Here is a 15,487-nt window from a genome sequence, read left to right as displayed (position 1 = left end):
GTGAGGGGCCCCCAGCGACGGCGGGAACTGGCCCGCCCCAGCCCCAGCCCCAGCCCCAGCCTCCTCCCCGCCCCGCCCGGCCTGCCCCCTGCCAGGCCCTCAGCTTCCGACCTTTCCACCAGCCTGGGTGCCTGGGAGATGGAAATCCCATTAAGTGCTTATTTAATCCCATTAAGTGGCCTTTTACGCTATTAAATGTCCATTCATCCCATTACATTCTCCCACTCCCAGAGCCCTGGCTGGCCCATGGAGCTGGCTGTCCCAGGACGTCCTGGAGCAGGGATGGCTCTGGGGACTGTGAAGGGCACCTGGCACCACCTGGCCCTCTGGCAGGGCCCAATTGTCCTTGCGCAGTCCCTTCTTCCCCCTCGTCTTCTAGGTGTATCGTGGTGTGCTTCCTTAGAGTGGGGAGGGGTCTGGCCTCCCTGGTGTCTCTGTGACCTCCCCAGCCCCTGGTGCCGGCCTCATTGACTCACTGTGCCCTGTGGCTGCAGCCTGTGCAGGGCCTGCCCACCCTTAGGCCCTGGCCTGCTGACCTGACCCCGCCTTGCCTCTCCACCCAGGGGCCATGCACCCCCTGCGTAGCGGCCTGCTTAACTCCACCTCAGACTCGGACCTCGTGCGCTACCGCACCATTAGCAAGATTCCCCAAATCACCCTCAACTTTGTGGACCTCAAGGGCGACCCCTTCCTGGCTTCGCCCACCAGCGACCGGGAAATCATAGCACCCAAGATAAAGGATCGGACCCACAATGTCACCGAGAAGGTCACCCAGGTAGGTGCCCAGTGGGCCTGGCTCTCCCCTCACCTTGGTGGAGCTTGGAGGGGAGGAGGTAGGAGTGGCTGTGGTGCAGAGGTGGGGGGGCGGCCAGCAAAAGCCTCCTGGGGGGGCAGACTACGGGCCAGGGTGGGGAATGGGGACCCTCTGAGAGGTCCCAGAGAGAGGGGGCTGGGAGGTGCCAGGAGCAGGCAGATGCAGAGGACGGGGGGATGAGGGGCATGCCTCCCATAGGGGGAGGACAGGGCGGTTGAAGTAGGGGACATGAGAGGGGGCCAGGCAGCTTCAGGGACATGACTGGTCACAGGGTGTATGTGAGGGCAGTGCTGCGGGGCAGGCCCACAGGAGGAGGCTTCAAATTAGGAGAGGCCACAGAGGTCAGGCCAGGAGGGTCCTGCTGCTCCTAGGGCAGGTGATGAGCCCACCTGGGCAGTGGGTAGGCACTTGGTACTAGGAGGATGGCTTGGAGATGTCTGAAAGCTAGAGAGTTTCCTTCTCATGTCGGGAGAGTGGAGCAGCGGGGGCACAAAGACATGGAGAGGTCAACACCCTGAATCCTGGGCCGGAGGCCGCTAGCCTCTGGGGCATTGGCCAGCACCATATAGTGGCAGGGCCAGTCTGGTCTTCTGTCCCCTCCTAGGCTTGGAGCTTTCCTGGTGGCAAGATGGTCTGCACGCCTCCACTGCCCAGTCATCCCCCTCCCGCCCGCTCCTTTACATCCTGGCCTTGGGGGTGGGGGTGGGAGTGGCTGGGTCAGGAGTGGCCCATGCAGTGAGTGCAGCCGGGGACTCCTGTCCCCTCCTGCCACTTCCACAGCAGATGCCTGGGCTGGCCCATGTGAGCGCTGCCCCACTCCCCAGGCGGCCTCCTGGCCTTGCTCCCGCCGCCTCCAGCTCTCTGGGCCCTTGCCAGGGCTCCAGCCCATTGGCCTTGACTCCGGAACATTCCCCTCACCCCGGGCCGTTATCTGGCTGCCTCACTTCTCCCCCTCCTCCCTTGCCTCTCTCTTGGTTCCCACCTGAGCCCCTGGCACTGCCATTCCCCTGCCCGAGCGTGTGCCCTGACGTGCGTGTCCCGGTGGGTTGGTGCGTGTGCGCCTGTATGTGTCCGCGTGCGCGTGTGTTCCTGCCAGTCACCGGCGGTCTCTCCATCTCTGGGTGTCTCTGTCTGACTCTGGCTGGCTCAGCACTGGACCGGCCGGGCGGGGGTGTCGGGGAGACCATTAATCTGCGGTGACAGGCCGGCTGCCGGGCAGAGGGGGAGGGGCACGGGCTGCGGGAGCGGCGCAGGAGCCCGGGCGGGGAGGGGGCGGGCAGGGCGGGGGAGCCCAGTGTGGCGGGTGGGGGTGGGGACCCGGGAGAAGGAGGGGCCGCTGGAGGAGCTGGCCGCGGCCGCGGCTGCTGGGCAGGCGGGCGGGCAGAGCGCAGTACCCTGGCAGCAGGGCCCGCACCGGGGGCTATGGGTGGCCCAGGCCAGGCAGGCTGCTGCCCACGCTCCCTGCCAGGGTGACCCCAGCCTGGGGTCCAGCCCTAGCCACGCTGGCTTCATGCCAGAGGCTGCCCTGGCTGCCAGTCGGCCAGCCTCTGGGGTGCAGCCAGGGCTGGGACTGCTGCTGGGGTGCAGGTGAGCTTCTGGCTGGGCCCCCAGGCCCCAGGGCAGGCAGGCTGGGGGGAACCAAGTCCTCCATGGCGGCCCCAGCAGGGAAGGCGAGCGGGACAGGGGCTCTGCGGCCCAGGGCCCAGAAAGGCCGGGTGAGGCGGGCCGTGCGCATCTCCAGCCTCGTGGCCCAGGAGGTAGGTGACCCCTGGCCCCTCCCCTTCCTTTCCGGGGCTGGGGCACCAGGCAGGTAGTTGGCAAGTGGGGGTACAGCCTGGAGGGCTCTGGCTCCAGGCCGGGAAGAATGCTTCTGGGCAGCAAGAGGGTTTGGGGGTCCGTGGGGTCCATTCCCTGCTTGTCCACTCTGGGCTCCTGCCCGCAGTGCTCCCAGGTTAGGATCACAGTGGTCCCCTTGCTGGTGCTTCCCCTGTCCTGGGGCTTCCGCTGCCCACAGCCTTCAAGCTCAGAATGCAAAGGAGGAGAGACAACATGAGTGAGACGGGAGCCCGGAGAGGATGGCAGGGGGGCAGAGGGAGGAGAAGGAGCCAGCGGGCAGGCTGGTGAGAGGGCTGGCGGGCAGCAGCCAGGCCTGGCACAGAGGCCCCGGGCTTCCTCGCTCTATGTGCCGGGGGTGGGCCCTGTGGCAGGCGAGGGAGGCTCCGGCTGCTATCGGGGGTCCAGGAGGCTGGAATCTGCGGGGGTGCCACAGCCACCGTGCAGGTGGTGAGGGCGTGCCGAGCTGGGTGTCTGGCTGTCCTCCTCAGGGGTGGCCTGCGGTGCTGGCTGGGCCGTGCGCTGCTCTGTTACCTCCTGGGAGCCACCTCTGTGCCCCTAGTGGCTCTCCTATCACAGAGCCTGGAGCAGGCTTGGGTGGTGGTGGAGAAGGTGTGGGAGGTGGCTCAGGGGAGAGTCTGAGAATCCCACTCCCGCCCCACTGCCCCGGCACCTCAGCCCTCTCTGTCTTGGCTCTTACGCTCCTCCCAGCCAGGGGACAGGTACAGGTGGGAGTCTTCCTACCTCAGGTGAGCACCTAGGGCTTGGCTTAAATGTACTGGCTTCAGTATTCTATAGGACAGCAGGTCAGGGGGGGTGCGTCCCTGGCCCAAAGCCATATGGTCAAACCCTGCAACGACAGGGTTTGCGTGTCCAGGCTAGTGTTCCAGGCTTGCCCCACGCATGTGTGAGTTTGTGCCCTGGGGTGCTGCCGCCCGGGGTGCTCCAGCACGGCCTCGGGCTCAGGGAGGCGTTGCATCCAGGCGCAGCTACCTTCTTCTGCCCGCTTGTCTGCAGTTCTTTTTCTCAATCTCCACTTGACCGCGGAAAGGCCCCCACCCCGTAAGCGTGTGCTCTCTGCCCTAAGGAGCAGGCTGCTGGGGTTGAAGGCAGAGCAGAAATGGGAACTAGGAGCCTGCTCCGGGCTCCTCCCGGCTGCCCCCCACCCAGTCTGGTACCTCTGGAAGCCCTGCGTGCATCGCAGAGTGGTCACACCCCTAATTATGACCTGTCTTAACTCCTCGTTACTCCTCTAAGGATGTGTTCTCCAAATGTGCCATCTGTGAAGGTGGCTTGAGGATGTCCCAGCTTAAACATGAAGGGGAGTCTTTGGGACCCTGTGCATCACGGTCTTCTCCAAGATGGAAGCTGGGGCTGTGTGGCCCCCGAGCCAGTGCTTCCGGGGGCTGGGCCGGCAGCTCTGGCTTTCAAGGGGGTTGGGTGAGGCCTCGGGTTCGGCTGGCTGCCCGGGGTGGCGGGGGCCAGGCTGGGAGAGTTTGGGGAGGGGGCTCTTGGGTAAGTTGCATGTCCGGGAGAAGATTCTGGGGGAGGGGCACCGAGGGTCAGACGGGGGCTTCTGGGACAGCGTGGGGGAGCTGGCCTGAGCTCTCCCTAGTTAGGCTCGGGAGAAGAGTGCCGTGGTGGCCATCAGCTGGTCTGGATGGCGGGCCTGCCTCCGGTCTGCTCGTGTGCACCTGCACGGGGCTGTGTGTCTCTCCCGAGCCATCCTTGTGTGCCCTGGGCGCGTCTCCTCTGGGTCGTGCTGTCTTCCGTGTCCCTCTGTGAGAGTGAGGGAGGGGGAGGACAGTGGGCCGCCCCAGGCCTGGGTGGAGGGGGGACTGGGGGAGCAGAGGGTGGGCATGTCTTGATCTCTCCCCACCACCCCCAAGAAGGCCAAGGGGCCTGGGACTGGGTGGCTGGTGTCCTCGGGCCAGTGGCGTGACAGGGACGGGCAGGGAACTGCAGTGACTACCATTGTACGCGAGGCCCCTGCCCGGGCTGGGGGCCTGGACAGAGACCACGGGGCGTGAGAGAGAATGTGTGCCGTCTGGGCTGTGGCACGATCGCTTGGTGCCAGTCACCGTCCGTGGGGCTGGGGCTGCGTGGCTGGTGGGGCAGCGCTGGGTGTCACTGCAGAAAGCCCAGCGTCCAGGTCTGCTGGGACCGGCTGGGACTGTCGGGAACCGGCACAGGTCTGTCGGGTCCTGTGCTACGTGGCATTTCGGGAGCTGTACCCCTAGGTCTAGGGGTGGTCGGTTGCTGTGGTCGCTTGGCGGAGGGGAGCACGTCCCGACGGAAACTTTTTTGGCCTCTACCCCGTCACTCTGGTTGGCCGCAGCAGAGATGTTACCTGCTGCTACGCTGCGGTCCCAGGGCCTGCCCTCACCCTCCCCTCCGCCTTCCCTTCCCGCCCAGGTCCTGTCCCTGGGCGCCGACGTGCTGCCCGAGTACAAGCTGCAGGCGCCGCGCATCCACCGCTGGACCATCCTGCACTACAGCCCCTTCAAGGCCGTGTGGGACTGGCTCATCCTGCTGCTCGTCATCTACACGGCCGTCTTCACGCCCTACTCGGCCGCCTTCCTGCTGAAGGAGACAGAAGAGGGGCCCCCGGCCCCCGACTGCGGCTACGCCTGCCAGCCGCTGGCCGTGGTGGACCTCATCGTGGACATCATGTTCATCGTGGACATCCTCATCAACTTCCGCACCACCTACGTCAACGCCAACGAGGAGGTGGTCAGCCACCCTGGCCGCATCGCCGTCCACTACTTCAAGGGCTGGTTCCTCATCGACATGGTGGCTGCCATCCCCTTCGACCTGCTCATCTTCGGCTCTGGCTCTGAGGAGGTGGGGATGGCAGGGAGGTGGGGCGAGAGGAGGGGAGAGGAGAGGATGGGAGGGTGGGCAGAGGGAGAGAGCTGGTGGAGGCAGTGGGGTGCAGGGGTGCAGAGAGAGAGGGAGAGGAGAGAGAAGGTGGGGGCAGGGCAGAGGCACGGCAGGTGGCCCAGCAGACCCATGCTCCCCGCCCGCCGCTCTCCATATGAGCTCACGGGGTGTTGGAGGCCAGAAGGTTGCTGCTTTGTCCACTGAAAGGGGCCACCGTTTTCTAAGTCACACGGAAGTGCCCTAGCAGCCAGTGGGAGTTGTGGCCAGTCACCTCAGGGTGCTTGTTGCACCTGTTGGATCCCCTGTTTCCTCATTCTCACCTTGGGGACCAGGACCCCTCGTCCCGAAGCTAGCACAGAGATTCATGAGACACCTGTGCTGGGCCTGGCGTGGGAGGTGCTTCCTACCAGGTGGCTTCAACTGAGAGGAGGGAGGTTCGGGGAGGAAGTCTGGGGGTTTCACCTCTGATGCCCCCTCCCAGGGCCACAGTGCCCCCACTCCTCCTTCACCCCCACACTGAGCGTGCCCCCTCCCTGCCCCCCAGCTGATCGGGCTGCTGAAGACGGCGCGGCTGCTGCGGCTGGTGCGCGTGGCGCGGAAGCTGGACCGCTACTCGGAGTACGGGGCGGCCGTGCTCTTCCTGCTCATGTGCACGTTCGCGCTCATCGCCCACTGGCTGGCCTGCATCTGGTACGCCATCGGCAACATGGAGCAGCCGCACATGGACTCGCGCATCGGCTGGCTGCACAACCTGGGCGACCAGATCGGCAAGCCGTACAACAGCAGCGGCCTGGGCGGCCCCTCCATCAAGGACAAGTACGTGACCGCCCTCTACTTCACCTTCAGCAGCCTCACCAGCGTGGGCTTCGGCAACGTGTCCCCCAACACCAACTCCGAGAAGATCTTCTCCATCTGCGTCATGCTCATTGGCTGTGAGTGTGCCCGGCGCCGGGCGGTGCGGGGCAGCCCCAGGGGGAGCCGCCTGAGGCTGCTGCAGGGGCCCGAGTGAGGCCTCCCTGGGGCCACTGTCGTGATGCGGCTTGGGGGCTGGGACGCCAGGGCGGGACGTGCCGGAGGGCGGAGCACGTGTGTACGCGGGCGTCTCTGGGGGGTCGCTGACCTGGTGCAGGGCCCCAGCGGGCTCCCTGTGGGCGGGCGGGGCCTGCGCACCCTGACGGCCCCTCCTCTGTGCCCCCAGCCCTCATGTACGCCAGCATCTTTGGCAACGTGTCGGCCATCATCCAGCGGCTGTACTCGGGCACGGCGCGCTACCACACGCAGATGCTGCGGGTGCGGGAGTTCATCCGCTTCCACCAGATCCCCAACCCGCTGCGCCAGCGCCTGGAGGAGTACTTCCAGCACGCCTGGTCCTACACCAACGGCATCGACATGAATGCGGTGAGGCGGGCGGCCGCAGGCTGGAGCGGGGAGTGGTGGCGGGGACCCTCCTGGTGCAGTGAGCAAGTCTCGGCTGGTCCTGGTTAGAGCTAAAAAGGACCCCGAGGGGCACATTGCTCCCCCTTTGCTCACGAGGAAGCTGAAGCCCGTGGAGCCCCTTCACTGGACAGCTCTCCCTTTAGGGGCAGGCGCTATATATGGGGCCCTCCACACCAGAGGCAGGAATTGATTTCCACACTTTACAAACATAATAAGAACATGGAGGTCTACAGCCCAAGGGTGCCTGGCCAGAGGTGGCAAAGCGGGAGTCTTGCCTGAAACACCAGGCTGCTCTGTGGTAGCCTCCAGGCCTGGAGGATGAGGTTTCCCTGAGATTGAGGAGTGGGGCAGTGGGGCGGCATTGGGGTGGGGTCCCAAGGAAGGCGTGCTGAGCTGGCCCCGCCCACCCCCAGGTGCTGAAGGGCTTCCCTGAGTGCCTGCAGGCTGACATCTGCCTGCACCTGAACCGCTCGCTGCTGCAGCACTGCAAGCCCTTCCGAGGGGCCACCAAGGGCTGCCTGCGGGCGCTGGCCATGAAGTTCAAGACCACACACGCACCACCTGGGGACACGCTGGTGCATGCTGGGGACCTGCTCACCGCTCTCTACTTCATCTCCCGGGGCTCCATCGAGATCCTGCGGGGTGACGTCGTTGTGGCCATCCTGGGTATGGGGTGGGGCGAGGGCACTGGACTGGGAATGCCCGCGGCGGTCTGGAGAGGGCTGAGCCCTCTGAGGACGCCTGTGTTGGGGCTGTGGACCTGGCGCTGCCTGCAGGGTCTTTGGGCTCCTTAATTTGCTCAAGCACAGGCCCTCCGAGATGGGCAGCGGAGAGGAGCCCCACTCGGGGCAGGGCTGCTGAATTTGAGGGTTCCCACATTCTGCTTCCCTTCAGGATCTCCCCACAGACAGACACTTCTTTCTTTCTTAAAGTATCATCAAATCTAGACCCTCCAGGGTGGGCAGTGGGCTGACATGGTGGCTGTGCGTCTGATTTTACTAAGTGCCATGTGGTTCCCCGCAGTCTCATGCAAAATAAGCACGCCTGTCCCCTTGCCATGTCCAAAACAAAGGGTGTCCTGCCCCCTTCCCCTCCAGCCCCTTCCTTTCCACTCCCTGTACACATGGGGAGGTGTGCCCGGGAGCTGGGGCCCCTTGCTCTCTGCCTCTCCTTCCCTGGGCCCTGCACACCTTAGGGCGGATAAGGCGGGATATTCGAGATTGTTATTTCTCAGTTCGGTACAAACACATACGCTCACTCCATAAACACCTCTCCCCCCAGCAACGGAAACCAAAGTTTCACCACACGGCCCTCAGCCTTAGTACATGTACTACCTGGTATTCCGGTATTTTCTGTTTTTTGCTGTGCTAAGCTATGCTATTACACTTTCTTTCAGTAAAAAAAAAAAAAAATGCTGGACTTGATTCACTACTGTGTTCTGAGCTACAGTGTGAAGGACATGGCTCATGAGGGTGCAGCACTTGGCCAGAAGGGTGTTTGGGATGTGGGGTTTGAGGGTGGAAGTGGAGCTACAACCTGAGCAAGTCAGGGCCGTGGGCAGAGCTGGGGCATCCAGGCTCGTCCTGCTGTCCAGGTCCCCGTTGCTGGTGGCATGGAGACCCGAGGTTCCTGGCGCCTTCTTCCCCAGGCACTGCCAACACCCGTCTTGCCCGCTGGCAGCTGAGGGAGGATGGGCTGGCACATGCTCCCCTGGCCGTGTGGGCTCAGGCCAGCTGGTGGGTGGCCTGGCTGAAGGGGGTGCCTGGAGAAGGTGCCTGCTGCCTCAGTGCCAGCCCCATGGGGCTGAGCCCTCTGTCCTCTCCCTCTTCAGGGAAGAATGACATCTTTGGAGAGCCGCTGAATCTGTACGCGAGGCCCGGCAAGTCCAACGGGGATGTGCGGGCCCTCACCTACTGCGACCTGCACAAGATCCACAGGGACGACCTGCTGGAGGTGCTGGATATGTACCCGGAGTTCTCGGACCACTTCTGGTCCAGCCTCGAGATCACCTTCAACCTGCGAGACGTGAGTGGGCCACCCCAAGCCGGTCCCCATCCCCAGGAAACCTGCCTTCTGTTCTCAAATGTGCAGTTGCCCCTTCACTGTGTGGCCTTGAATGGGAATGCTTCTCGGCCTCAGTTTCCCTGTCTGTCAAGTGGTATCATAGACCAGGCTATGAAAGTCCCAGCCTCAGCCTTTGTCTGGGGCAGAGGTCACACAGTTGGGGTTGGGGGAGCACATTTCTCCCGAGGAGTGCGCAGTCCCACCCTTTCTATGTTGAATCGTGGCGGTGGGCTGAGCTGGGCGGGGCGGGAGAGCGGGGCGGGAGAGCACCGCGCCTCACGCCTCAGGGCGCTCTTGGTTCCAGACCAACATGATCCCGGGCTCCCCTGGCAGCGCGGAGGTGGAGGGCGGCTTCAACCGGCAGCGCAAGCGCAAGCTGTCCTTCCGCAGGCGCACGGACAAGGGTGAGGCGGCGCAGTGGCGGGTCGAGGGGAGGGGGAGGAGAGCGGAGGGCGGGTCCGGTGGTGTCTGCTCCACCCAGGCCTCCAGACATTCCCATGCCTTCCTCCAGTGCGCCCACTCCTCACCCCAGCTGTCCAGAGCCTGCGCTCCAGGCCCGCTTGAGTTGCCACCTCCTCCAGGAAGCCCTCTCCCACTCTCCAGGGCAAGGGCATGCCTAGGCTTTTTGGTTTTCTCAGGGCTGTGGTCTCGGTGGGCGCTGCCTTAAACAGATGAGGGGCCGTCGCCAGCGCTTCTGCAGCCAGGGGTCTCACTGAGGGGGGAGCCTAGCAGAGGACACAGCTGGGGACAAGTCCTCCCGGAGGCTCACTCCTGTCCCCTCCCCTCCCCCGCGTCCTCTCCCGCGTCCCTTCGCCTCTCTGAGGCCGGTTCTCTGTTTCCCACAGACACGGAGCAGCCAGGGGAGGTGTCGGCTTTGGGGCCGGGCCGGGCGGGGGCAGGGCCCAGTAGCCGGGGCCGGCCGGGGGGGCCGTGGGGGGACAGCCCGTCCAGCGGCCCCTCCAGCCCCGAGAGCAGTGAGGATGAGGGCCCAGGCCGCAGCTCCAGCCCCCTCCGCCTGGTGCCCTTCTCCAGCCCCAGGCCCCCCGGAGAGCCGCCGGGCGGGGAGCCCCTGACGGAGGACTGCGAGAAGAGCAGCGACACCTGCAACCCGCTGTCAGGTACGGCGGGCGGCCGCGGGGTGCGGGCGGGGTGCGGGTGTTGTGCGCCGCCTCACCCCGACTTTCTGGCTCCAGGCGCCTTCTCCGGAGTGTCCAACATTTTCAGCTTCTGGGGGGACAGTCGCGGCCGCCAGTACCAGGAGCTGCCTCGCTGCCCCGCCCCCGCCCCCAGCCTCCTCAACATCCCCCTTTCCAGCCCGGGCCGGCGGCCGCGGGGCGACGTGGAGAGCAGGCTGGACGCCCTGCAGCGGCAGCTCAACAGGTGCGCGCGGCGCGGGTGCGGCTCGTGCCCTTCCCGGTGCCGGGAGGGCACAGTGTCTGCTCTGTCCGGGCCTGTCTGTGTGTCCCACAGCTGGTTCCTCTCCTTCCACTCGCAGCTGAGCCCGGGGCTGCCACCCAGAGTGCAGAGGGGGCCTGTGGTGACTGGCTGCCCCTCCTCCGGTGGAGTCAGTCACTGGTGTCCTCACCTCCCTGAGCATCCTCCTCCCTCTCCTGCCCCAGGCTGGAGACCCGGCTGAGTGCGGACATGGCCACCGTGCTGCAGCTGCTACAGAGGCAGATGACGCTGGTCCCACCCGCCTACAGTGCTGTGACCACCCCGGGGCCCTGCCCCGCCTCCTCCTCCCCTCTACTACCCGTCAGCCCCCTCCCTACCCTCACCCTGGACTCGCTTTCTCAGGTAAGTTCCTGAGCCCCCTCCCCCAGGGCACTCCCATCCCTGCTTCTTCTGCCAAGCCTCCACCCAGACCTGCTGTGCTGCCCTTTCTGCCCCCCCTTCCCCCACCCTGCTCCTGCCTCCCCTCTCCCCTGCACTGCTAGAGGAGGCTGCCTCAGGAGCTGGGGGCTCAGGGCAGGGCAGGAGAGCCCCAGTCCAAGCACCAAGACAGCTGGGCACAGGGAACCAGCAGGCCGAGTGGCCTGGGCTCCCCTAGTGTCACCTGAAGGGCCAGGTCTAACCATGATGTTCGTGTCATGGCTGTGGGTGGCCTCCAAGGAGAACTGACTAAGCCTGAGTGCCTGGGGAGGTGGCTGTGTGTCAGTGTGTCTAGGGACAGGGTCCCAGGTCCCTGCTGTGACGGACACTGCCCTGGTCTGACTGTCCCGCCACCTTCACGCAGCACTAGCCACGGAAAGGGTTGTCTTGAAGGCTTCTGGCATTTCCCCAGGTGCCGAGGCCAAGCTCTGAGGGCAGGACCCCCAGAGCCTGCATTTCTGTCCTCGGCTAGAGATGGGCCCTTTGTCCCCTCCTGAGTGGATGTGCGCATTCCTGGTCTCTTCGGGATAGCTGCGTCTGTGCCCCTGCACCAGTTCCTGGGCGGCCCTGAAGGGACTCTCTGGCTGCCAGAGGCAGCCTGGGATCGGCCCCCCCTTCCCCTGGCATTCTCTCCCCTCCCATATGCTGCCTGCTCCTGTTTGCAGACACCAGGGCCCACGTCAGCAAATGTGCCAGTCTTCCTTCACAGCCTGCCCGCACTGCTCTCACCAGCAGGCTCGGCAGCGCCCGCAGCTCCCCCCCCCCCGCCCCCCGCCCCCCGGGCCCGGCCCTCTCCCTGGCCTTCAGATGCCTGGCTGCCAGCCTGCCTCTGTTTCTAGGTCTCCAAGTTCTCTCTAGATTGTCTTTTTCTGTCCCAGCTTCTGTCCCAGAGCTGGGTTTGGGTTCAGCTGCCACATTCCCTGGGGAAGAGGCCATGGCCTTGAGTGTTCCCTGGGCTGGGGGCAAGGGCCCCCGTGTCAGGGAGAAGCTCCCCAGCTGCTCCCAGCGCCCCTGGCTCCTGCATTCCGAGAGTACATTTCTCTACTGCCCACCTCAGGGCCTCCTCTTGGTGATCCCTGTCCTGCTCTGCCTGCTTTGTCCCCTCCTGACCGCCCTGTGCCCACCTGACCCTCCTCCCCTCCTTCCTGTCCTCCTGTCTGTCCTCTGTCCTTGGGATTCTCCTGCCTCCTGCTCTTCCCCGCCCCCCACGGCCTCCGTGCTTGCTCACGCTCTGTGTTCTTTGCAGGTTTCCCAGTTCATGGCGTGCGAGGAGCTTCCCCCGGGGGCCCCAGAGCTCCCCCAAGACTGCCCCGCTCGACGCCTCTCCCTGCCGGGCCAGCTGGGGGCCCTCACCTCCCAGCCCCTGCACAGACACGGCTCAGATCCTGGCAGTTAGTGGGGCTGCCCAGTGTGGACACGTGGCTCACCCAGGGATCAGGGCACCGCCCGGGCCCTTCCCCTAGGAGGTCCTGCTCAGGAGGCCGTGGCCGTGGAAGGGGAGAGGAAGTCGAAGGAACAGCTCCTCCTCCAGCCCTTGGGACATCTCCTCCTGCAGTCCCCTGGGCCCCAGTGAGGGGGCGGGGGCAGGGCCGGCAGTGGACAGGGGCCTGTGGTCCCCCCACCGCCCGAGGGCATTAGCTGGTCTAACTGCCCGGAGGCACCCGGCCCTGGGCCTTAGGCACCTCAAGGACTTTTCTGCTATTTACTGCTCTTATTGTTAAGGATAATAATTAAGGATCATATGAATAATTAATGAAGATGCTGATGACTATGAATAATAAATAATTATCCTGAGGAGACTCCAGTGTGCTGGGAGCGTGCAGCTGTCACATGTGTCCTGTGTTCACATCTGGACACACATAGGTACTGGCCTCTCCGAGCAGGAGCCCGGGTCTGTCTGTGTGCACAGGGCCTGTGGGCTGCCCGGGATCCGGCGTCTGTGTGCTCAGTGGGGTGCTCCCTGCGGGCTGACGCGGGTCATCTCCAGATGCCTCTGTGCGGCCCTGCATTCGTGGCAACAAAGGTCCACCTGGCCTGCCTGAGTTGGAGGTAGTCCTACCAGTCCTGCCAGCCTTGCTTTGCTGCTGGCACACTGGCCCCCAAACTGGCCCCACCCTGACTGCCAACGCAGCCATACACTTGTGTCCTTGCACACTCATGGGCCCCGCCCTGCACCGACCCCAACCTGGGACTGTAATTGGCCCGAGCCCTGCACCCCCATCTTGGCCTTCTCCTCAGTCTATGCAACTGGGCCCCACCCCACCCCACTCCGGACACGCTGGCTTGCCCAGCCCTGACCAGAGCTCACTTGGTGGCTGGCTGCAGACGGACCTCACTTTGATCACCATGGTCCCCTGTGATCCTTGATCACAAGAGAAGCTGCTTGAAGAGGGTAGAACTTTCAGGGTGACTCATTGCCATTATTGGGGCACTGAGTCAAAGCAGACATTCTGGCGACCATGAGGGATATGTGCACCGGTGTGTTTGTGTGTGCACATGCCTGTTCATCTGTGTATGTGCACGCGTGCTCATCTGTGTATGTATGTGTGTGCACATGCGTGCTCTTATGTGCGTGTGTGTGCATGTACACATGTGTGCACCTGTGCCGCTGGGCTCACGAGGACACGCGGCATTGGGGGAGCGCAGTGCAGTGGCTGCGGCCAGCTGGGGAAGCCGTTGGGCAGGGCAGGTGCTACTCAGGTGGGCCGGCTTGAAGGTGGGGTGCTGCCACAGGCCTCCGGAGCTCTCAGAGTGCTTTCACGACCTCTGACCCTTTGGGGTGGGTTTGTTAACTCTGCTTCAGAGACGAATGTGGCTTTCTCACTGCCCCTGCCTGGGATGGGGTGGGAGTTGGTCTCTGAGCAGCCTAGAGGGTTCTCCTGGTGCCCAGAGCAGGCAGGACACGGGCAGGATCTTCCCAGCCCAGGGCCTGGCTGGGCCTGGGAGAGAAGGGGAAGAGACGAGACCCATGGGTCAGAGCGGGAGGGGTGGCACAAGGCGGGCCAGACAGAGAGGGGGGCTTCTTGCATCAGGATCTGTTGCACACGTGTGTACACGTGACTGTGAACGTGCCTCTGCTCCTGGTTTGCAAGTTCAACACAGGCCTTCCTGGCGGGTTGGCGTGTGTGTGAACGTGGGTGGGGGGTCGAGCTGGGGGTGGCTTAGATTCAGTGTGAGCAGGGCGTGGCTCTGCTGGTGGACTCCAGAGATGAAGCCGCACCTCGGGACCTCAGCCTGGGGCAGGACACAGCGCAGGCAGTGGCTGGCGGTGAGAAGGGAAGGTACGTGGGAGGCTCCGTGTGCTTTGTATGCCAAGTCCTTGCTCCCTGGCACTGTTGCCTCCTTGTCACGGTCTGTCCTTGTCCTTAGAGCACTGTCATCCTGGGGTTTCAGTCTGGAGTCCACCACTCAGTGTCCAGGAGCCAGGGCAGCCTGGTAAGTCGGGGGCACAGACAGGGGAGGGAGAAAGAGCCCCTGCTTCTATGAGTCCCCACTGAGGCTTTGGATCAAGATCGTGATGCTGGCAATTTCCTTGGGGCACATGCCAGCACGGCAGCAGCTGCCTGCCACTGGGTGAGGGCACTGCCTGGGCCGTGGAGGACTTTGGTGTGCCCAAGGGATGGCTGTGCATGCGTGTGTGTGCGTGAGTCTGTGCTTGGGATGGAGACTGGGCAGTGGGGAACCTGTAAATGCTTGTCTTCAATTGAACCACGTGGCTGTCCGAAGGTGTCAATTGTTCAGTCTGGACAGAAGATCGGCCAGTCTAGCTTAGACGCCCTGTGCCAGGTCCCTGCCAGGAGCCACCTGCCGAGGTTGGAGCATGGGTGGGTGGCTCCATTTGCCAGGTGGTCACTACCTGCCAGACTGCAGCTAGGTGCTTTGCTCCAGTGTCCTTGCTTCCTACCATCACGGAGCGGGTAGTATTGGTCCATAGGAGGAGAGTCAGGCTCAGGATGGTTCAGTGACGGGCCGGAGGTTGTACCAGAGGTAGGTGGCAAGCATGACTAACTCCCATGTTCTCCTCCACACCCCTCCTTGGGCCTTCACCGCTCAGCCTCGGGCTGCTCCCTGGCCTCCTCTCTTCACCCAGACTCCCAGAGCCACGGGGCCACTGGTGGTGGGGGCAGTGGCAAGCTATGGTGGTGCAGCCCCCTCTCCTGCAGGCGTGGGCACCCAGCTGTTGGGGACTGTCATCCAGAGCTGGGGATCTCGCAACCACAAGAGCCAGGGGGTAGGGGGGAGGTGGAGGGGGCTGTGGCCAGTGAGGAGCAGGGTCCCACCGAGGCCTGGAGCACAGCCCCGAGCTGGGGTGTAGCCAGGGCTGGGAGTGGCGACGGAAGGGCGGCACACCCTCTCTTACCTCCACCTCCACCCTCAGAGCTCCAGGAGCCGCGGGCGGCCACCGCCCACCTGTCCAGGTGCACGCTCGCCCCGCACCTGCCCTGACCTGGACTTCCATCCCCGCTCAGCCAGGCGGAGCAGCTCTCACATTTCACTGACAAATAACAGGGATTGCTCTTCACTGAGCACGCTCTTTGCGGCAAGCACCATTCCAGCTGCCGAAACTAAAGCCCGAGGCCTGAG

General features: G+C 64.3%; 1 protein-coding gene across 2 annotated transcripts in view; it reads left to right on the top strand.

Moving 5' to 3' along the window:
• Nucleotides 1-12,401, top strand: part of KCNH2 (potassium voltage-gated channel subfamily H member 2) — a 32,426-nt gene extending 20,025 nt beyond the window's left edge. Inside the window, exons 5-15 of one of the 2 annotated variants that reach the window (XM_012786147.3) lie at nucleotides 564-775; nucleotides 5,063-5,491; nucleotides 6,075-6,462; nucleotides 6,729-6,928; nucleotides 7,381-7,633; nucleotides 8,799-8,992; nucleotides 9,336-9,435; nucleotides 9,877-10,149; nucleotides 10,225-10,411; nucleotides 10,651-10,828; nucleotides 12,150-12,401. In XM_012786147.3, the coding sequence (XP_012641601.2) occupies nucleotides 564-775; nucleotides 5,063-5,491; nucleotides 6,075-6,462; nucleotides 6,729-6,928; nucleotides 7,381-7,633; nucleotides 8,799-8,992; nucleotides 9,336-9,435; nucleotides 9,877-10,149; nucleotides 10,225-10,411; nucleotides 10,651-10,828; nucleotides 12,150-12,299 (2,564 nt within the window). In that variant the 3' untranslated portion in view covers nucleotides 12,300-12,401. Of the gene's footprint in view, nucleotides 1-563; nucleotides 776-2,312; nucleotides 2,572-5,062; nucleotides 5,492-6,074; nucleotides 6,463-6,728; nucleotides 6,929-7,380; nucleotides 7,634-8,798; nucleotides 8,993-9,335; nucleotides 9,436-9,876; nucleotides 10,150-10,224; nucleotides 10,412-10,650; nucleotides 10,829-12,149 lie in introns of those variants that run through there. The other variant, XM_012786150.2, reaches the window with a different exon arrangement.
• The last annotated feature ends 3,086 nt before the right edge of the window (nucleotides 12,402-15,487 follow it).

Source organism: Microcebus murinus, chromosome 9 (assembly GCF_040939455.1).
Source record: "Microcebus murinus isolate Inina chromosome 9, M.murinus_Inina_mat1.0, whole genome shotgun sequence".
Taxonomy (NCBI): Eukaryota; Metazoa; Chordata; class Mammalia; order Primates; family Cheirogaleidae; genus Microcebus; species Microcebus murinus.
Note: the sequence above shows the minus strand (reverse complement) of the source record. Positions and strands in the feature narration are given on the sequence as shown.